The 21206-nt window shown below is 47.8% G+C and overlaps 4 protein-coding genes and 1 non-coding gene across 5 annotated transcripts in view; 2 read left to right on the top strand and 3 right to left on the bottom strand.

Moving 5' to 3' along the window:
* The window catches only part of pptc7a (protein phosphatase targeting COQ7 a), a 6439-nt gene extending 3407 nt beyond the window's left edge, over positions 1-3032 (top strand). The window contains exons 3-6 of the mRNA XM_068760668.1: positions 397-595; positions 1159-1282; positions 1354-1483; positions 1558-3032. Of these exons, the coding sequence (XP_068616769.1) occupies positions 397-595; positions 1159-1282; positions 1354-1483; positions 1558-1616 (512 nt within the window). The 3' untranslated portion in view covers positions 1617-3032. The remainder of the gene's footprint in view (positions 1-396; positions 596-1158; positions 1283-1353; positions 1484-1557) is intronic.
* A 767-nt stretch (positions 3033-3799) lies between these two features.
* rad9b (RAD9 checkpoint clamp component B) lies at positions 3800-9016 on the bottom strand. Its single transcript, XM_068760910.1, has 11 exons — positions 8983-9016; positions 8414-8484; positions 7068-7205; positions 6847-6961; positions 6556-6655; positions 6224-6330; positions 5987-6093; positions 4896-4960; positions 4547-4654; positions 4052-4202; positions 3800-3922 (listed from the first exon to the last, which is right to left on the bottom strand). The coding sequence occupies exons 1-11, from the start codon at positions 9014-9016 to the stop codon at positions 3800-3802; spliced, it is 1119 nt and encodes a 372-aa protein (XP_068617011.1).
* A 431-nt stretch (positions 9017-9447) lies between these two features.
* On the bottom strand, positions 9448-9553 carry LOC137893411 (U6 spliceosomal RNA). Its single transcript, XR_011105451.1, has one exon. It is a non-coding gene; the product is annotated as a U6 spliceosomal RNA (small nuclear RNA).
* Positions 9554-10451: 898 nt separating this feature from the next.
* Positions 10452-16155, bottom strand: LOC137917935 (ubiquitin-conjugating enzyme E2 G1-like). The gene is made up of 6 exons (XM_068760670.1): positions 16014-16155; positions 12850-12952; positions 12647-12744; positions 12136-12314; positions 11963-12058; positions 10452-11878 (listed from the first exon to the last, which is right to left on the bottom strand). Exons 1-5 carry the CDS (start codon positions 16054-16056, stop codon positions 11972-11974), a joined length of 510 nt encoding a protein of 169 aa, XP_068616771.1. The 5' UTR covers positions 16057-16155; the 3' UTR covers positions 10452-11878; positions 11963-11971.
* Positions 16156-16515: 360 nt separating this feature from the next.
* Positions 16516-21184, top strand: anapc7 (anaphase promoting complex subunit 7). The gene is made up of 11 exons (XM_068738524.1): positions 16516-16638; positions 17102-17282; positions 17428-17547; positions 18375-18486; positions 18667-18820; positions 18914-19056; positions 19203-19320; positions 19645-19841; positions 19925-20149; positions 20214-20364; positions 20440-21184. Exons 1-11 carry the CDS (start codon positions 16538-16540, stop codon positions 20633-20635), a joined length of 1698 nt encoding a protein of 565 aa, XP_068594625.1. The 5' UTR covers positions 16516-16537; the 3' UTR covers positions 20636-21184.
* Positions 21185-21206: the final 22 nt, after the last annotated feature.

The raw sequence follows: 21206 nt of genomic DNA, 5'->3' as shown, positions 1-21206 counted from the left end.
GTCAGTGAGTCACAGTGCGTGAGGGGTTTTTAAGGTCGAGTCCCAGGGAGCATATTTTGGCGGGCTGGATGACTCATCAGCAGGGTGTGGCTGCTGCTCCGCCGGCTCTAACCAGCCCCCCCCCCCCCCCCCCCCCCCCCACACACACACACACACACACACACACGCAGAGCTGCTGATTTGTAGTTTCGTATTGATTAGTTGCTCTTTAAAGTGGAGCTGCTTTTAAGGGTTCCAGTATTCTGATCTGAACATGAGTTTCAGGTTTATGTGTAAACAAACAGAAATAACGGGCGTGGCCGGCCGGTTGGTTCAGCTCCGGGCTCACTGGGTCACTGATGTTTGGAGCAACTGGATCAGGTTTCCACGGTAACGTGTATCGATAATTGCCTGCAGGGAGCAGCACCGCCTGCATCGTGGTTCTGGACCGGCGGGGTCACCGGCTGCACGCGGCCAACCTGGGAGACTCCGGCTTCCTGCTGGTGCGCGGGGGGGAGGTCGTCCACCGCTCGGACGAGCAGCAGCACTACTTCAACACGCCCTTCCAGCTCACCATCGCCCCCCCGGGGGCGGAGGGGGCGGTGCTTAGTGACAGGTGAGCAGCCTGACGGGGCAGCGTCCCGTCTAACCCGGGGCCAAGCGTGGCGTCCTCGGCCCCCCCGCAGGACGGGGCGACTCGGTGATGAAGTTCCTCCTTAGGACGGAAGACGGAACGTTTCCGAGCCCGTCACTGCGTTTAAGGTTCTCCCACTGTCTTCGGTGACATCGCCATGGGAACGCGCTGGAGACGTTCCTCGTGTTCCTCACATCTAACTGGGGGGGGGGGGGGGGGTTGGCGTAATGAGGAACAGCGTTCTGCTGTCGCCAACGGCAACGTCTCAGCTCAGGACAGAATGTTCCTGGAAGCCGTGGCTCTCAGCACGGGGGGGGGTCGTAAGGTCGTAAGGCCACCCCCCCCCCCCCCCCCCCCCTGCTTGATGCTTGTCTAGCTTTCTGGATCGCGTGGTCTGAGCCGTTTAGATGAACCCGTCGGCTCACACGGGGCAGACTTCCTCTGCGGGGGGGGCGGGGCTTAAAGCTTAAGCAGGCTCCACCGATGCTCGTGTTGGCGTGAGACTAAACGTCCGTCCTCTTCCTGACGCCATCTTGTCTCTGCAGCCCCGACGCAGCAGACAGCTCGTCGTTCGACGTCCAGCTGGGTGACATCATCCTCACCGCCACCGACGGGCTGTTCGACAACATGCCCGACTCCATGATCCTGCAGGAGCTCCAGAAGCTGCAGGTGCGTAACGGGGGGGGGGGGGGGGGTGGAATCGGGACCGTTTGTGTGATCCGATTGTTTTCGGTCTCCAGAACTCGAACTACGAGAGCATCCAGCGGACGGCTCGCAGCATCGCCGAGCAGGCGCACGACCTCGCGTACGACCCCGACTACATGTCGCCGTTCGCCCAGTTCGCCTGCGACAACGGCCTGAGTGTAAGAGGTGAGTGAGGCTGAGACTTCAAACGGAGCTTTGAAGTCGCCGTGTGTCTGACGGCGCCGCTCCCGTCTGTCCAGGAGGAAAGCCAGACGACATCACCGTGCTGCTGTCCGTCGTGGCAGAAGACACCGACTAGTCTGGGGGGGGGGGGGGACCGGGGTCAGGAAGAAGGCCCGATGCCGGACGCTGACCCCCCCCCCCCTCACTGCATCATCTCATCGGCAGGGAGAAGCAGTCGTGCACGTTGGGGATGAGGATCCTGTCCGTCAAGGAGAAGGCGGGGCAGTTAGCCTCCTGCTGGAAGACGTCTGTCTGTGCAGGAAACGGCGGCGTCGGGGCTCAAGAACTGGGCTGCCGTTAGCCGGACGCTCCTGGTGACCCAGCCGTGGTTAGAGGGACGTCCCGTGTCGGTCAGGATGTTTCAGGACGTTCCTGGCTGGGCGGTCTCTTTTCCTCGCCACTGCAGCCCGGTCTTACACGTTCATGTCCGTAAGGGGTCAGGATGGGGTCCGTGCGTCCGGCCGGCGCCGACGCCGTCCCTTTAAACGCACAAAGCTAAAGAAGCATTTCTGAGAGCCCAACGGTGGACGTTTGATCAGGTGACCAAATGTATTTTTCTAATAGTTTTGTAAGGCGGTGCCTCAATCAGCGTTTCCTTCGTGCTCCAGTCCCAGCAGCACCGCTAGGCGTCGGGTCACTGCGGGTCCACGCCGACCTCGCTAGGCGTCGGGTCACTGCGGGTCCACACCGACCCCGCTAGGCGTCGGGTCACTGCGGGTCCACGCCGACCCCGCTCTGCGTCGGGTCACTGCGGGTCCACGCCGACCCCGCTCTGCGTCGGGTCACTGCGGGTCCACGCCGACCCCGCTCTGCGTCGGGTCACTGCGGGTCCACGCCGACCCCGCTCTGCGTCGGGTCACTGCGGGTCCACGCCGACCCCGCTCTGCGTCGGGTCGCTGCGGGTCCACGCCGACCCCGCTAGGCGTCGGGTCCCTGCGGGTCCACGCCGACCTCGCTCTGTTTCATTACTTACATTCTGCATTATTCTACCGTTAGTAAGTTGTACTCGTTCCGACGACGTTCCGACGACGTTCCGACGACGTTCTTCGTGTCAGGAGTCGCTGATGCTGGTAAATATCCAGACGAAGCCTGAACCGCTTAGTAGCCATGAGTCAAAACGGCAGTCCCATCATGCCCTGCACGAGCCCCCCCCCCCCCCCCCACCAGTCTGTTTAGACCCCTGAAATCACACATGGGAAGAGCAACAAAGCCATGACACGCTGGGACCCCCCCCCCCCCCACAATCTAAGCAGCCTCAACGTTCCCAGTCAGATGGGGAAGCCGCGGTTCTCTTGTGGCCCCCGCTCTCTGACACTCTTCATCTTCTCCTCCTCATCCAAGCATTATAACCACTTCATGTGTCGATGTACTGTGTGTGTGTGTGTGTGTGTGTGTGTGTGTGCGCGTGTGTGCGCGCGTGTGCGTGTGTGTGTACTTCAATGCAGAAGTCAGCTCTGTAAAACATGTTCAGATCTGTATATATTTAAATAAAGACTTTAGTATTTATTATTCAGTTGTATGTCATGACTACTAGTAGTACTTCTACTACTGCTACTATTGTCCCGTGAGGGGTCGCCACTTCACCCCGTCCTTTGCATCGTCCTCCCTCACTACGTCCATGTATCTTCTCCTGGGTCGTCCTCTAGTCCTGTTTCCTGGCAGGTCCATCCTCAGCATCCTTCTACCGATATAGTCCCCGTCTCTCCTCTGGACATGTCCAAACCATCAAAGTCTGGTCTCTCTGACCTTGTCTCCAAAACGTCCAACCTTCACTGTCCCTCTTATTGTCTCATTTCTAATCCTATCCAACCAAATGAGAACCTCAGTATCTTCATCTCCTCCATTTCGAGCTCTGCCTCCTGTCTTTCCCTCAGAGACACTGTCTCTAAGCCGTCCATCATGGCCGTCCATCATGGCCGTCCTCACCACTGTCTTGTAGACCTCAGTTTCCTGTCCTGACTGGTGTGTTTAAAGCTGCAGCTGCGTGTAGATCCGATGCATTCTCCCGTCAACGCATTCCCACATTCAGGATCCACCGTCGAATGAATTCGACACGCGGTTGCAGAAGCTGCGTTTTATACAGATGAGATGTTCTGACATCACCAGAAGCGGTTATTGGTATATCCTGATAAGTATTATAAATACTCGCACTCGGAACAAAACATTGAGGGGGAAACTAAAATGAAGCAAAGCAACGCTCCAAGCTCCCTCAGTAAAGAACGAACGTCTTTGATCTCACCGTGTTCGACACATCTGTTCTCAGTGAGAGGGACTTCCTGTCTCATCGTCCTCTTCCTCACTGTTGCACGCCAGCACGGGCGGCGCGGTGTTGCAGCCTTCATCCTGCTCTGAGGACAGAGCCCTGAACAGGAGGGAGCAGATCTACAGGAAGGAGCACGAGTTTCAGAAACGAGTCGCCTTCGCAGCCGGACCGCGAGCGGGACTCGTGACGCGTCGTGGCCGACTGACTGCTGTGAAGGAAACTTCTTCTCACCACAGTGGCGGCGGGACTGGGGCGTCAGCTTCGTGCATCGGAGCAGGGGGGGCGACTCCGGGGCTTCCCTGGCTGGAGGGAATCAGCTCCATCGCAGCGGGAGCGCCCTGAGGAACGCCGCCGCGGGCCTCGCGTGAGCCCGCGGGAGGAGCCGCAGCGTCCGCACGCCTGGAAACACATAACACACCCCAGCGCTGGTGGTGAGGACCGGCTGACGTGCGGGTATAATCGGTCCCGAGTCTGCTGGAGGAAGAGGAGATGGAGGTAGAACCAGGTCCAAAGTACCGGCTTGTGTTGCTCCTGCGTCCAGCAGCGGGGCGATCAGAACTCTTATTGATTCTGCCCCGCTCTGTTTACGTGGGATCAGCACCGACGCAATCTACACACGCGAATCTAACGGGACTGGAACTTTAACAGCAACACCTGATGAAGTGTAACCGAACATTCATCAGTGATGAAGGGCAACACGGCACACGTCCTACCCTTGTGTTCAGGGTAGAGCGGCTTGCTACCTGGGTATCTCTGCAGCCTGAGAGGCGCCCCCGCTCTCAGGGTCCATCAGAGTAGCCAGCACCACAGTGGCCTCCAGGGCCATGTCCTCCACAGAGAAGCACACGGGCCTGCAAACAACGAGACAAAGATGAGCGCCTTCCTGTGAGAGCACGATTACACCATCTTGTCTTTCCACATTTAGCAGCGTCTTTCACCGCTCTAGAATAGAAACAGAAAACCGGTTGGTCTACTAAATGTTATCAGGCTCTACTGGGCAGACACTAGTTATGCTGCCGTGGCCCTGCGCCACACAGACCGGCGTTGGCCCCGGCAACCAGATACAGTAGGACGCTACTCAACCAAACGTACTTTCCTGCAGCAGCGAAGTGGACCGACACCGGAAGGCAGAGCGACTCTGCAAACGACAGTAAACCCTGGAACAACAGAGAAGCAGCAGGTTATCCTGTCTGTGTAACAGCCATGTTACGACATTGTAATAGCTGTTATTTGGCTGTCACGGCGCCGTGCAGGCTAAAGAAAACAGGCCTAACCAAAAGGAATAGTCTGCGTCCTAATCCATCCAAACCGGGGTTTCCAAAACCGACAGGCACAAGAGGACCCGGCTGACTAATGAGGAACTGCACAGCAGGGCTCCGGACGCGCTCCAGGACTTTAGGGACCGGAGTTGGTGTGAGAGGGACGAGCTATTTGGGGCATTAATGCAGATCAAGTCTCGTTAAATCACTTTTTCTTCTTCTATCTACAGGTTCAGATAATTCTTCGGGGGCTGGGTCTCAGGAGGAAATGGAAGCAGCAGATCATCCATCGCATGAACATTGTTTTGTTCATTGCTTATTGTTTGTATTGGACACTGTCTGACACTTTTATTTGTCCGATAGTTGTTTTCAAATGGTCTTTTTAATCACTCTAATTATATACATTTTATTTGTATAAAAAAAACAAACCATAAGAATTGGGACGTTACTTTGACTTGCAGGTCAGAGACTTGGACTTGGATTTTGAGACTTGTGCACGTCTTTGTGGTACGCTGGCGCCCCCACCAGGGACAGACACGGACTGCAGCGCATTGTACGTGATCGGTTTTAAGCTGCCGTCTCTCCAGGACTCGGAGGCGTGCAGGTCGGATTCAGTTTCAGGTTATCTCTGTGTTTTCTCGTTGTGGTTTCTTCTGTGAATGTTTGTTTTATGTTTTCTTCTTCAGTGTTTCTTGTTGTTTCCTTATTAAATGAGCTGCAGACTGATTCTCTTGCATTTTGTTTTTTGTTTTTTGTTCCAGAGTGGAACCTCACGGGCACTTTGGGCTTGAGTACATTGTAAATGAAAAAGGTTGCCGGCCGCTGCACTAGAGTATTACAGGAGCAGCAATATGTCTGCACATCATCTGCATACACACATACACACACCTAATATTATATACATGATAGTATTACAACTGTTACCCTCAACTCCTTGAGGCAGAAGGTTATGTCTGAGTTCACTCCAATCTGAAAGCGGTCGAACTCGTCCGGGTGAGACGACGTCTCGGTGTTCGTCACCCTCGTGTGATCTGTGAGAAACGCGTCCAACGCAAACAGCTCAACATTTACATCAAGTAAGGACATTCCATTTCAGCGCTGATCAAGACAGACGCAGACATTTTGTAACTTCGCTTAGCCTTTGATCATTAAAAGGCTCACCTCTTCCCTCTTCACAGTAGTTCCTCAGGCTGACTTTAAGAGGACTTGTGGACAGGGTGATTTCCTCCTGGGACACTGGGAAGTGCATCACCAGATCACCGAGCAGCCTGCAGAGATCAGATCAGCGGGATGAACGCCAACCCACCGCGGAACCCACCGCGGAACCCACCCCGGAGGACGACCCACCCCGGTTCCCCCTCATTACTTTAGGACAGAGGTGTGAGGAGAACACTGTTCTTCTCCTGAATGCTCCTCAGGCTCGCCATGCAACAGGAAGTAGCTCGCCGTGCAACAGGAAGTAGTTTGTAATGAGAGAACATTTCTCCGCTAACCTGGCCGGAGCCCTCATGACGTTCGGACAGAGGTGTGAGGAGAACACCGCCTGCAGAGCCTCACTCTCCTGGAAATGCAGGTTGTGGGTTTTTGTAATGCCTAAAAAAACATGCACATATATTTAGATAGAGCACACTGCCACCTAGTGTTGATAATATGCACTGCAAACATCCACAGCATGCCGAGGTCATTTTGAATAACTCTAAAGAAAGCTAGGAGCCGATACAATGAATACTTAATCACGTCTTTGCCTGCAGCTCCCTTATAAGACGAAGAACGGTCATTCCTACCATGTCTGCAGAAGAACTGGATCTTCACTCGGTCATCAGGTGTGCTGATCGATATCTGACACCTTTCCACGTTACGCTCGATGGAAGCCAGACACCGAAAAAGAGGAAGAACAGACTGGAACAAAGAGGCCTGTTTTAGATTCCCCTGCTTCAACCACGTAAATACGGAATAGCAACATGTATACCTAATAACCAACACACACAGCAGCGTGATGGAATACCTTCATCACAAGCTTGCATTTGATCGTTCCAGCGCCCTGCTCAGAGGCTGATTCCAGACTGTAGTGCTGGAAGAACATCGGGGAGAAGAGGAAGCAGGCGTATCCAGAATGAGCGGAATTCACTGCTCGTAGAGCCAGCTTAAAGACAGGGACGGGGACGGGGACAGGGACAGGGACGGGGACGGGGACGGGGACGGGGGCAGGGACAGGGACAGGGACAATCAGATTGCTCCTCGTGGCTGTCACTGTATAACTAGGAAAGCACTCAGAGCTCAGACCTCCTCCAAGCAGCTCGTTCCCCTCCTAATCGGATTCACACCGTCCACACGGTGATCTGGATCATCATCTAGATCAGGGGTGGGCAAACCTTTTGACTCGCGGGCCACAATAGGTTCTAAAATTTGACAGGGGGGCCGGACCAAGCACAGATGGATGGAGTATTTCTGTGAGCTAATATAAATGACACATTAAGCTAATGCATTAAAGGTTTTGTCCTTTTACAGGCAGCATTACAGGGAAAAGGTCAAATGAATGAGGTTTAATTATAATACAATTTTATTTAATGATATAATTTGGACAAGTTTGGCGGGCCGGATTAAAAAGAGCCAGGCCCGGGGGCATATGGCCCCCGGGCCTGGGTTTGCCCATGCCTGATCTAGATTGTTCTTGGTATCTTTACACACCAACCATGAAAAGTCAAAGTGAATCGGAGTTGATGTGTGTTTAAAACTGATTTTTGAATCCATAAATGAATTTTTCAATGTTAAAATGTGATATTTCTTCCTGACCTCATCCTGGATCAGATCCAGAAGACATTTTACACGATCCCTTTATGACTGTGATGATTTTTGGTGCGTGAGTTGAATACATATTCCTCAGAGTGATTCCTCAAAATGTTCCCTCTGCTTGATCTAAAAAAGCGAAACATTTTCTGGATTTCTTTTAGTGTTTCTTGGAGCCATGAAGTTGCCATTTTAAATGACTTCTGTTTTGTGGCATGTCTTTGATCTGCCTTTTTCTACAAAATTAAACAACTGAATGAACACCAAGACTGCTGATTCCATAATATTTAGCAGGAGTTGTACCATCAATGTACAAGTCAGAATTCCTTCAGCTTAATGTCAATAATGTTAAATCACAGGAGACTGCCAGAAGAGAAATTATTAGCAAATATGTTTAGTTTTATTTTACAAAGAAAGACACTTGACCTACCAATTGAGGAGAGATAGATATACGCCTCTATTATATATATTATCTATACAGCAATGGAGAAATGTGAACTGTTTATGTTTTATTTGGTTACTGCTAACAGCTGCTACTTGATTAGCTTCCTTCCAGCGACTCACCCCTTTGTCCATGGGATCCAACCACAGAGCATCTCCAATCCGGGCCAAGGCATGAACGGCCTTCCCAAAGGCTACGACACAAAACGGCATAGCCAGAGTTTAAGGGTCTTCTGCTTTCTCAGGCAAAAATGAAACGTATAAAAAGGTAAAGTACAGTAACAGTCATCATATACAAAAAAACAACTGGTGATTGGATACCAGTCTGCATTTCATCTCACTCCTTTTCAAATATACAGTACATACACACAGTATGTGATATATGTAGTAGTATTATGTCCTTTACATACTCTAAGCATTTAATCAATTCAATATTAACATTAAAACATATCATATGGATTATGTTCAATGATAATAATAATAATAAATAATAATAATGATGCTAGTCAGCTGATAACTCATGCAGAACAAACGTGGTTATTTAGCTAGGAACTTGAAAGCTAAATTAAGCTGAACTCGACTTTTATCAAAAAGAAACGTTAATGCGAGCTGTCTTAACATAAACTCGTGTTTCTTTTTTCTTTTTGTGTTGTTTATCGTGTCATTATATCGCTAGTCTCGTTATATATTACCTTTGACACGATTTCCTTCCAGCTGACAGTTCATATTAGCAGGAGAATGATTCAGAAACAGTTTTAGCCTATCACTCTTATTCAGGTGTTTTTCTGACGCCCCCTGTTCAGCGGTCAGACAGCGACACCCAGCGGCGGGTTGGTGAAACTACAATAATGTTTTGATCCTGTTTCGCTTTCTGCTCTCATGTCCACGTCCGACTGTTTTGGATTTGTTTTGTTGTTTTTTACACCAGATTTCGGTCTCTAGTAGTTGATAAATACTTAATTTCAATCCCCATGAAATATAATGTAAGTGCGGGGCCTTTGGTGTGTGCTGGGAGTGGGGAGGGTTGTTGAGATTTGATCTTAAGGTAATACCTTATAACCATACGTCAAGCTGCAGTGCGGCTAAGTAGCCACTAGATGGCACTGCTTGGCACACAATGAAAGAAAATATCTTAAATATTGTACATTAATTAAACCCAAAATGTGGAACGCTTCACGAATTTGCGTGTCATCCTTGCGCAGGGGCCATGCTAATCTTCTCTGTATCGTTCCAATTTTAGTATATGTATTACCGAAGTAATACAGAAGACAGAATATCGATGTCCGGTATTTAAAGGCTCTCTCCTGACTGGACTCCTCGGTCATGGTTGGACCATTCAAGAGCCAGGAGAAGGTTTAAAGGTCACCCAAGGAGAACAGAACACTGTAAACATGACCTCTGGAGTGTTCCGTAAGTGTATAATGAATCACAATGTCGCTGCGTGGCAAAGCTCGCGTAAATCTGAGCTAAAGTCACATTTATTCTTTCACCAGATGCATTCTGGGAGAATATGCAGATCTCTGTTTGCCACGTCACACAGACGCGAGTCTCTGAGTGAGTCACAAACAAAGGCTGAATCGTTTAAAGACTTGACCCACGAAGCGGGCGTCTTCTGTTAGAATCTGTGGAGCTAAAATAAATATAAGAATATCCCTTTTTAATTAAATAAACCAGTCATATAAATGTATCTATATTAAAGATGTAACACTAACATAGTTGTTTCCCCCTATGCGACCCGTATCCGACCTTTTCATGCCAGTAATGACACAGATCCGACCCAGGCCACTTCGATATGTGTTCCTAAATCAGATACGCATCGGATCTCTTGCAATGCGACACGGCCAGGTCGCATTTACCCGACCGACGTCACCATTGTGCGACCCCGCAGCCACGCGTCTTTGTAGCGACGTTACTGCCCCACAAAACGCAACGCCATGTCTAAAAACCTGCTTTCTGCCTTTTTAATTATCTTCTTAAAAATATTAAATAGTAAATATTCTGGCTCTGGCTGGACAATAGTTTTAAGATCGTTACATACGCTCCACCGTTACAGCCATATGTACTTCCGCAAACAATGTGCGTCACGAGCTGCGTGACGTCACCGTGTCCTCTTCTCCCTGCAGTGTTGGTGTGAAATGAAATGAAGCCACACAAAAGCCACTCTTATTTACACACTTTATTGAGCATCACGTCCGATATACGTTGCATTGACACAAAATGAAAACAGAAAAACCTCAAACGAAAGATGGCGTTAGGGTGGATTACGACAGTCACCATTTTCAGGGCATATTGCTCAGTGACATTTCAAATGCACTGAATCTGTGCAAATACAGTGAACACCGGTCAGAGGTCATGTTTGAATTAAAAGGTAACGACGGGAGTCTCCTGACTGTACACGCCACGTCCATTCACAATCCAAGGAACAATGCCTCAGAGCTCAACACGCCAAACCTGATTGCACGCGCCTGAAGACGGTCAGCTACGATTCAATATCAGTCACAGATCAATAATGTATAACGTAATGCAGATAGACGTCGTCGATGAACGAGAGAGCGAAAGCCAATGGGCTCCAGACCCCCCCCCCCAAACATTGTTGAGGAATAAACCTTATTTATCCACGTTTGCTCCGACATGTCGCGGCTCAGCAGTCCGGTAGACTTGAGCAGCGTTGGGCGGCTGTCAGAGTACAAACCCACAAGCCGACCCGAATCTACCGCGGAGCCCCAACCCACGCTGGACCATTCCAGAAACCCAAGCAGCCATAATCCTCTGCAACACGTTGAGGTAAACTCGGATACCGGACGGCCAGCACACGTGGGATAATCACAGTTTACACTATATTCACAGACTGTTTTTGGGTCATCCCTGGTTCCTGGGGAGGGTGAGAAAACGAGGAGATAATGGTTCGGACCAGGAGGGGCAAAGGTCAATGATCATTTTACCATTTTGCAAGACTGCAACAAAGTTTGATCTTGGAAAACAACAACTCGTCTCGCAGAGTCGGCCGTTCCATTCGCATCTCCAGCCAGTGACAGCGCCACCATCAGGTCTTTTATCTCAGAGACACGGACTAGCACGATGCTAACAGGAGGACAGCATCTCCGAAAAACCTGTCTGAAAAGCTCCCTTCTTTAAATTGTGACCCTCAAAGCAACGAGCACGCTGCGGGGCGGCGATGCCAACGAAAGGCGACAGTGATGAAAATAAAGACATCAATCCACAGATGTTAGCAGGGCCGACATTAATTTGGTGGTTAAATAGACATTAGGGAGGACAAGTGATGGTTTGTGTTTCACAATCTTGACCACTTAATTGCATAAGAAACCTGGTATAAAGTACAAACTGTTCAGCAGCAGATAAAAAAAGCAAGTTAATTTACAGTAGTGACATATCTTACATCATTAATCCTTCAAAATAAATAACATTAAATATACAATTCCAGGTAGGAAACAGGTTAATTTCGCTGGTAGGGTTCTCAAATTGGCTCATCTTGTGAAAAACGAAAACCAACCAATTCCTTTGACTGGCAAAACAAGGGTTTGCGAACGCCTTTCGCTGAAACGTTCCCTCCGAAGGCATTTCCTCTAGCTGGGGAGAAAAAGGAAAAGGAGAAATGAAATGACCCGAGACGGCTTCAAAGGAAACATTCTATTTCCCCGCCCGAGGACTTACAGTCAACTCCTAATCAAATGCCATCTCTTGACTTTTTCTTACACAGCGAGCCACCTTCCTCTTGAATTCACCATTTGGGTCCTCCCTCCATTCTTTCTGCAGGAGCCACATCACAATCTCTTCATGGCACCGTTTTAAAGGACGAAATGGGATTCTGAGCGGCGTAAACTCACCGCGGCGTCCACGTTAGCCGGCGAGTCGCTGTTGGGATCCGCCAACATGGAGATAACGCTAATCATGATCGTCTCTACCGTGTGGATGGGAAGCCAGCGCTCCTCGGGCTTCTCGTAGCCAAACTTATCCTCCCCCGGCTCATGAAGAATCGAGATGCATACATCCCCGTTCTTTGCAACTGTGAAGAAAGGGTGCGTGAATTCGACGACAGCCGACACGATGCGACAATTTTACAATTAAATGAAGCATATTTACGACTTAATTACAAACATCTTCAGGAAAACATGAACAAATATTTTCAGATCAGAGATGGCAGTAAAGATTTGAAGTAAAACAAAACCTAATGCAATGCTAGTATAAAACACATAAATAATTATTTTACAGCACAGAAAACGTAACACACAACAGACTAACACATTTGTAACACAAAAACTGACCACAGATTTTTTTTTTTCCCATGCGTTGACGCATCAACACTTGAGCTTTTGAAGCGCGTCAACATTTGCTTACCGTTTGGGTGCCAGATTTCAGTGATGAACTTCATCTTCGGAGGTCGTAGTGGATAATCATAAGGAAAGGTTAGGTACGCTTTGAAAAACCCCCCCTCGCTGAAACACAAAGAGCAGAGTGAAAGGAAGTTAGAAGCGATCAATGGAAACGGTGAGGCCAGCGTTCTCAGCCCAACGCACTCGAGTCCAAACCGGATCACTTACAACAGAGTGTCTTGTGGGCCGATGATCACGACTTCCCATTTATATATGTCGTCATCGTCTATGAGGCCCGCTGAAAAGCCCTCCACCGGGTTCTTGTTGAGCTCTGCACAGAGGCACACGGTGGATTTTAAAACAATGGAAAACAAAACACACCCGACCTGTAGCTTTTGCGTAATCCCGTTAAACCAACCAGCACAAATGAAAAGTTCACCTCAGGTGGAGGTGCTGATTGTTACTCTCTCACTTGAACGATGCATTTGAACGTATTTGTGGGTAAATCTCAAACAAATCTACTGTGACGTCACTGTATGGATTTGCATTCTCAAACTATCACCTTTACAAAAATAAAGGCATGAATAGTGATGATATAATTTCATCAGCCTTTTATTTTATTTTATTATCATCGAGAACTGGTTCAAAACGCTGATTCCATTCAAATCATTATGAAAATGTCATTCTGATCCTGCTCAGTTTCAAAGTCGCTAAAATGTAGCTTTGATCGTTTCCGCCTCACAGCTTCGAGCCCGGTCCTTGTCGTCACGGACAACAGTGAGAGTGTAGCTATATTTTAACCTGAAAATGCTGGATTAGCTCGATACAATCCCTGCAGCGAACTCATTCCATGCAAGGAAGGCCGCTAACATGATTAAGCACCTTCGTCTACAGCGAGTATATCCTGTTTGATGTGTTGCACCCGCCTCCCTCACCTGCCTCAGCCCCCGCCTCCATCGACCCCGAGCCAACAGCCACACAACAATGGGTTAACTTTAAATTAAGTAGTGTGCGTCTTAGTCTAAGGAGCGAGACAGAAAACAAATCACACATGACCCAACGGCTGCCGACAGTGAGCCCACATGACACGGATATATGAATGAGTCATTCAGAATAGATGATAGATTTGTATTTTTTACACAAACGTGACATGGAGGACTAACTCAGCCGCCTTAGTGAAGAAGGCCCACCAGCGCCTCTACTTTCTGAGGAGGCTGAGGCGAGCAGGTATGGGCTCCCCTGTCCTGGCTTCCTTCTACAGGTGTGCGGTGGAGAGTGTCCTCTCATCCTGCATCACGGTGTGGTACGGCAGCTGCTCTGCTGCAGACAGGAAGGCCCTGCAGCGGGTGGTTAAATCGGCCCAAAGGACTTCGGAGAGCAGCCTACCCACCGTGAGTGACATTTACAGCAGGAGGTGCAGGAAAAAGGCAACCTGCATCATGAAGGACCCCACCCACCCTGCACACGGACTATTTTCCCCCCTCCCATCTGGGAGGAGGCTGCGCAGCATCAGGGCCAGAACCACCAGGTTCAAAAACAGTTTCTTCCCTGATGCTGTGAGGGTTGTGAACAGTGGATAACTCGGAGGCCAAATTTTCTGCACTGCTTCCGTGTTGGACCCAAACGGGGATCGTGCAATCACTGTCACTTTGTGCAATCACTGTCACTTTGCCACTTGTCACTTTCTAATGTTGTGTATATATTTACTTTAAGTTGAATGAATGTGTGTTGTGTGCCTCGAGCTGGGACCTGAGTGCTGTTTTTCGTTCGTGCATGAGAGTGTATGAATGACATTAAAGATTTCTTGATTCTTGATTCTTGATTTATAGATTTGTATTTTTTACACAAACGTTTATAATGTTCATTTATAGATTTGTATTTTTTACACAAACGTGTATAATGTTCATTTATAGATTTGTATTTTTTACACAAACGTGTATAATGTTCATTTATAGATTTGTATTTTTTACACAAACGTGTGTAATTTTCATTTATAGATTTGTATTTTTTACACAAACATGTATAATTTTCATGCGTTGTCTTCTGTGCAATAAACAAGTATCAAGCTGCAGCTAATGAACAAGCATTGGACCACGCTAACCTTCCTGTCAGCCATTAGTTTTGATAGAACAAACCTCGCCGTCTTATTCTAATAGAACTTTAGTGAGTGGAGATTTGAACTTTTCAGTGGCAGCCTACGAGTATATTTAGTAAAGTTACAGAAACACCGTGTCTCCCACATTTAAGAACAGTTGAAAATACAATTCTGTATCATTATCCTTTAGAATACTAAAGGATAACAGCAACCCCGATCAGGGGTTGCTGTTATCAGCAGCATTGGAAAGCCGTTACATCAAAACATCAAAACAGGACAAGTGATCGACAGCAATCAGAATAAATACAGAAATAATCCCCTAATCTGAAAGGACATGCGACAGAACCTCGCAGCGATTAGACTGGCTGATTCCTCCACTGATCCTCCGGATAAAATAAATGACATTATCGTTATTATTATTAATATTAGACCTTCCAACATCACGGTGGTAAACGGAATGCACACGGATCAGCACTCATAGCGACGTGCTGAGTGGATCTGCTGTAACGACTGCCAGCAGCATATTAATGTTGAACTGAATTTATTAAAACTGACATTACACAAAATAGTACTTTTGAATTATAGCCAATAATTGATCTACAGTCGGTCGGCAGAATAAACTCTCAATCGGGGCAGACTTTTCAGTGTCGAGGTCAATAAATAGGCTCCGCCACTAACAACAACAACAACAACAACACGTAGATTCACGGAACAAACAACAGCTTAATATCCAAAATGGAATGATCAGTGAGGCTGTAAACAGATGCGCATCCTCTCTGACAGCCTGCTTTAAACCAGGCATCGCAGTCATCGGAAACGTTTGATGTTTTCATAAACAGCAAGGCGCTGCGTTTATTATAACTGGAGTCAAGTTGATACTCGTATAGATCCACGTCAGCCAGCCACGAAGGATTAGCCATTATAAAGCCGTCATTAGCGAAGCTGGAGCGTCAGACGAGTCCCTGGATTGATTATTCCTTTGTTCCGTTAGCTAACGTTAACTAACGCCGAACCTGCGAGCCCGCTGAGGGGCTGCCGCTGCGGCGATAAATGTTGTTAGGCCACGCATATTTAATACGTGGATCTTTATTTTCAACCAAGATGACCAAAGTAGCTTAGCCACACGCTAACTGCAGTAATCAAAGGAGCCCATTATGGTGCTTGGCTAGCTTACCGAGTGCGCTCCTGTGTGGTAAACACAGCTTTGGGTTGCTAAGAAAGAAGCTAGCTGAGTAGCTAGCTGAGTAGCTAGCCTATGTAGCCGCTAAATCTGCTGATAAATGTGTCTTAACATTACCTGCCAGTTGTTTTCGAAGAAGCAGTGTGGATTGTTCGGTCATGGTACGTGGACTTAAATGAAAAAACTATTTGTGTCGACAATTACTTCTCTAAAAAAACAAGCGGCGCAGATTAAATCAGCGTAGGTCTGCGCTGCCTGATTCCCCTCTGTTTTGACACAAGGTTCAGCTGCTGCTCTGAGATGTGCGCATGCGCGACTATGCTGCACATAGTCACATAAGGAGCAGGAGATACATTAAAGTCTTACTTTTCTCTTTTCTGTTAAAAGTGATTTTTTTTTGGTCCAATGTTTGTTTTTCTTTTGTATAAAAATAAAGTAAATAAAATCTGAATATTACAGATTTCGTTAATTAAACATTGTCCGAGTTGTACGGGTGTCCCTGAAGGCAGCAAACTGCGGAAGGAAGGGGTTCGGCGCCATATTTAATACGCTAACAGCTAGCTAGCCAAGCGTTAGCTGTTGACAAGCTAAACTGTCAGCTTTATACCTTAATCCTAACAAAGCCCTTAAATTGATCGATCATGAATGTAGTAGATCACGTTCGGGACATGGCCGCCGCTGGCCTGCACTCCAATGTCCGGATATTGAGCAGTTTGTTGTTGACGATGAGCAATAACAATCCGTAAGTATAGTCCCTGCGCCAGTATGCTAGCATCTGAGCTAGTAGCAATGCTAGCCCAATGCTAGCTGGTGAGTAGCGATATTAATGTAATGATTGTAGCAGTAAGATGTCTCACAGCATGTGATTAACCTCCGTTAAATACTGACCCCAATAATTACTTTATTATAATATAGCAGAACACGGTGTAGCTTAGCCTTTTACAAGAAATACTGTCTCGACTGCTGTGAACTCGGAAATAGCATTTAGATCGGAAATAGCATTTATTTGTTTGATTATCTGTAAATGTTTATGAACTTATTTCTTCTGTTTTTCTCTAATGCATTCCATTTTAATCGGTGTGGGGGGGGGGGGGGGGTCTGTGTGCATTTAAATGTCCCCTTTAAAAAGGAAGTGTTATGCAGAGATATGTCTGTTTCATCTGCTGTCATTGTAAATACTTTATTATTATGTCTGTTGATTCAAGAGAGCTGTTCTCTCCGGCCCAGAAGTACCAGTTGTTGGTTTATCACGCAGATTCCATCTTCCACGATAAAGAGTATCGGAACGCTGCCTGTAAATACAGTATGGCTTTACAGCAGAAGAAGGTGCTCAGTAAAACATCTAAAGTTCGTACGTCTACAGGCGGAACCGCGTCCAACACGCAGGTACAACGGAGGGACGCGTCACTGCGTGAAGCTTTAAGACAAATCTCTTCATTTCCTGTTGCTGTTTATGCGTCTCATTCTTCACATAGAGTCCACAGCATTGTAGGATACTGTGCAATGATTCTCTATTTGTTTCTTCTTTCAGAGTTTGCCGTCAGAAATTGAGGTGAAGTACAAGATAGCGGAATGCTATACCATCTTGAAGCTGGATAAAGATGCCATTGCAGTACTCGATGGGATTCCATCCAGACAGAGGACGCCAAAGGTGGACTTGCTAAACTCGGAGTTACTCTAATAAGACGTTGTCCTCACTTGAAATGCTTTTCTGACACATTGGTGAATGCTTGATTCTGATTGGTCGCACCTATTCAGCACTGAAAGTAAATTACATTATTATTATTTTAATATCAACACTGTATGCCGTCTCTAAATGCCTCATCCCCACGTTGGGATATCAGCTTGTCAGATAAGTGATTGATTTCAGATACTTGATAGTATTGCAAAACCTGATTTACTTTAAGAGGGCCCGTCACATGGGATTCTTACCGGGAACAGTTGATTAAATATTGGTGATGATCCGGTAGAGATCCTGAATTCTGGATCAGTTTGAAACTTTTGTTAACATTTCAGTTAATGGAGCTTCAACATTGGTTTTAGTTGATTATACACTGATGTTTATGGAATTTGACACAGTCATGTAGGGTGGAGGGGGGGGGGGTCTCTATCTCACAACCGAATTTCATCCGGATCGCATCCAGAATGAGTTCAGGAAAAAAAAAAAAAAAAATTAACATTGAAAACTCAATTTACGCATTCAAGAATCAGTTAAAAATATCAACTCCGATTCATTTTTACTTTTCATGGTTGGTGTATAAAGACACCAGGAACCATTTATAACCTTTTGGTGATGATCCAGATCACCATGTGGACGGTGTGAATCTCATTACGAGGGGAATGAGCTGCTCGGCGGAGGTCTGCGCTCTCTGAGTGCTTTCCTAGTTCATACTTCTATTTTTCTCGCATATGTGTCCATTACGGATGAATCTGCAGAGTATCCTGATGTTTGTTTGTTGTTTGTTGTTCTCCCCTCAGATCAACATGATGCTTGCTAACCTGTACAGGAAGGCTGGTCAGGAGCGTTCCGCCGTAACGAGCTACAAGGAGGTCCTCCGACAGTGTCCTCTTGCCCTGGACGCAATCATCGGTACGTCTCCCCCCACAGGGACGCCTTCACCCTGCAAACACCCCGACCTGCTGAGACGCATGTTCTTGTGTGCGCGCACATACGCACTCACAAGAGTTCTGCTGGCGTTACCGAATCACTCACTCCAGACCAGTTTGGGGAAACGTGCTCTTGAAATAAACATTGATTTTCGTCTTCCAGGTCTTCTGTCTTTGTCAGTCAAAGGAGCCGAAGTGGCGTCCATCACTATGGACGTGATCCAGAGTATCCCCAACCTGGACTGGCTCTCTGTCTGGGTCAAAGCGTACGCCTTCATCCACGCAGGCGACAATCAAAGAGCCATCAACACTATCTGGTGAGGCGGCGGCGGCGGCGGCTGAACCCGACGGCTCCTTTTTACAGGTGATCTTTCCTACTTGATGCGTCTCGTTGTCTCGTTTTCTCTCAGCTCTCTGGAGAAGAAGTCTCTGCTGCGGGACAACGTGGACCTCCTGGTGAGCCTGGCAGATGTTTACTTCAGAGCAGGCGACACTAAAAATGCCATCCTTAAGTTTGAACAAGCCCAGATGCTGGACCCTTACCTCATCAAAGGTTTGCCTCGGGGGGGGGGAAGAGGGGCCGTAGCATGGCTCGATGGACAGTGTGTATCTGCAATAGCTTTGCTAGGCATAAAGGGTGCTAGGCCTGGGGTGTTTGCTGTTGAGGTGAAATCACAGTTCTGCTGTTTACATTTATAGGAATGGATGTTTATGGATACCTGATGGCCCGGGAAGGACACTTGGAGGATGTTGAAGTCCTGGGAGGACGATTATTTAATATCTCCGATCAGCACGCGGAGCCCTGGGTGATCTCTGGGTGAGCTAATGGCAGCAAGCAATGACTGTTTTCATTAATCATTAATCTGATTTATTAATGTTTGCATTTTTGATAAATGTCATCAAACATTCTCTATCACCCAAAATGATCTCAAATTACTCCTTAGGTCTAACCAGCATGCCGAAACCCAAATATATTTCTCTTGTTTGTGTTCCATAGTAAACAGAGAAAAGCAATAAATTCTTATATTTAAGGAGCTGGAACCAGAAATGAGCGAAAATGTTTAATCAGTTGTCAAAAGAGTTGTCGGTTAATCTTCTGATTTTTTGCACGTAAAGTCACGTAACTGTTGGAATTTCGCAGATGTCACAGCTTTTACAGCAAACGATATTCCCGTGCGCTCTACCTGGGAGCGAAGGCCATCCAGCTGAACAGCAACAGCGTGCAGGCGCTTCTCCTGAAGGGGGCAGCACTGAGGAACATGGGCCGAGTCCAAGAAGCCATCATTCATTTCAGAGAGGCCATGCGCCTGGCGCCCTGTCGACTCGACTGCTACGAGGGTAAGTTCAACCCCTTTCGGGGTCTCGATCTGGTCCGTAAGACGCGGCGTATTCCCAGTCGTCTCCTGCTGGCCCGTTAACAGGTCTGATCGACTGTTACCTGGCGTCCAATGGGATCCGAGAGGCGATGGGAATGGCCAACAACATCTATAAGACGCTGGGGGCCAATGCACAGACTCTGACCATCCTAGCCACAGTGTGCCTGGAAGACCCTGTGACCCAGGAGAAGGCCAAAACCCTGCTGGACAAGGCGCTGGCCCAGAGACCCGACTACACCAAGGCTGTGGTCAAGAAGGCCGAGCTGCTGAGTACGTACGACGACTTACTTTTACTTCTGAATGCATACTCATGGAAAAGTGTCTCCTTTTGAAGGCCGGGAGCAGAAATACGAAGAAGGGATCGCTCTGCTGCGCAATGCCCTGGCCAATCAGAGCGATTGTGTTCTGCACAGAATGCTCGGCGACTTCCTCGTGGCCGTTAATGATTACCAAGAAGCTATGGATCAGTACAGCATAGCGCTAAGGTGGGGAGCCCACCGCACAACGTCAGCCAGCGGATTGAGCTTCATGGTCACTTTGTGCGTTTTCCTTCTCCTCAGCCTGGATCCCAATGACCAGAAGTCTTTAGAAGGCATGCAGAAGATGGAGAAGGAGGAGAGCCCCGCCGACGCCACGGTGGAGTTGGACGGCGACGACATGGAGGGCAGCGGAGAGGACGGCGATCTGGAGGGCAGCGACAGTGAAGCGGTGCAATGGGCAGATCAGGAACAGTGGTTCGGCATCCCGGGCCACTGAGGGACCCGGCGCCGGGTCGCCTCGTCACCCTGGAGACGAACCTTTTGCTTCTATACGTCTGCCCGATAGTCTTAGCAGCAGACGCCACCTTTAAATATGTCTGAAGCTAACTTTGGTTCATCTGTAAGCGCTTTTTGTTCCATCGTTTCTGAATAAACGCAGCACCGATCCGGTTAGTACAGAAATATATGCGTTGAACGGGGGCTGTGTGAACCTGATCTGGTCACCGTGGTTACCGGGGTTTTTTGTTGAGGTTGAAAGGGGCCTCGTGTTTGTGTGCCCCAGACGAGGCGAATTGTTGATGTCCAAAAAAAGGTTGTGAACTTTTCTCTTCTCTGACAGGCGAACAGTTTTATAAAACACGGCTCGACGTTTCTGCTGCTCTATAAATATATAGCTTCTGCATTTTAAAACGAGAATGTGTGGAACGTTTAAATGTATATGCCAGTACTTATCACTTGTGTTTACTGCGTCTTACCTTTCTGTATCAACAAAATTGCATTAATTTGGAAACGTTACTTCAAAGACGTTTATAGTATTTTGTACATATTTTTAAAGTGTATATTAAAAT

This window comes from Brachionichthys hirsutus, chromosome 4 (assembly GCF_040956055.1).
Source record: "Brachionichthys hirsutus isolate HB-005 chromosome 4, CSIRO-AGI_Bhir_v1, whole genome shotgun sequence".
NCBI classification, from domain to species: Eukaryota; Metazoa; Chordata; class Actinopteri; order Lophiiformes; family Brachionichthyidae; genus Brachionichthys; species Brachionichthys hirsutus.
The sequence above is the reverse complement of the archived record's forward strand: the minus strand, read 5'-3'. Positions and strand labels throughout refer to the sequence as shown.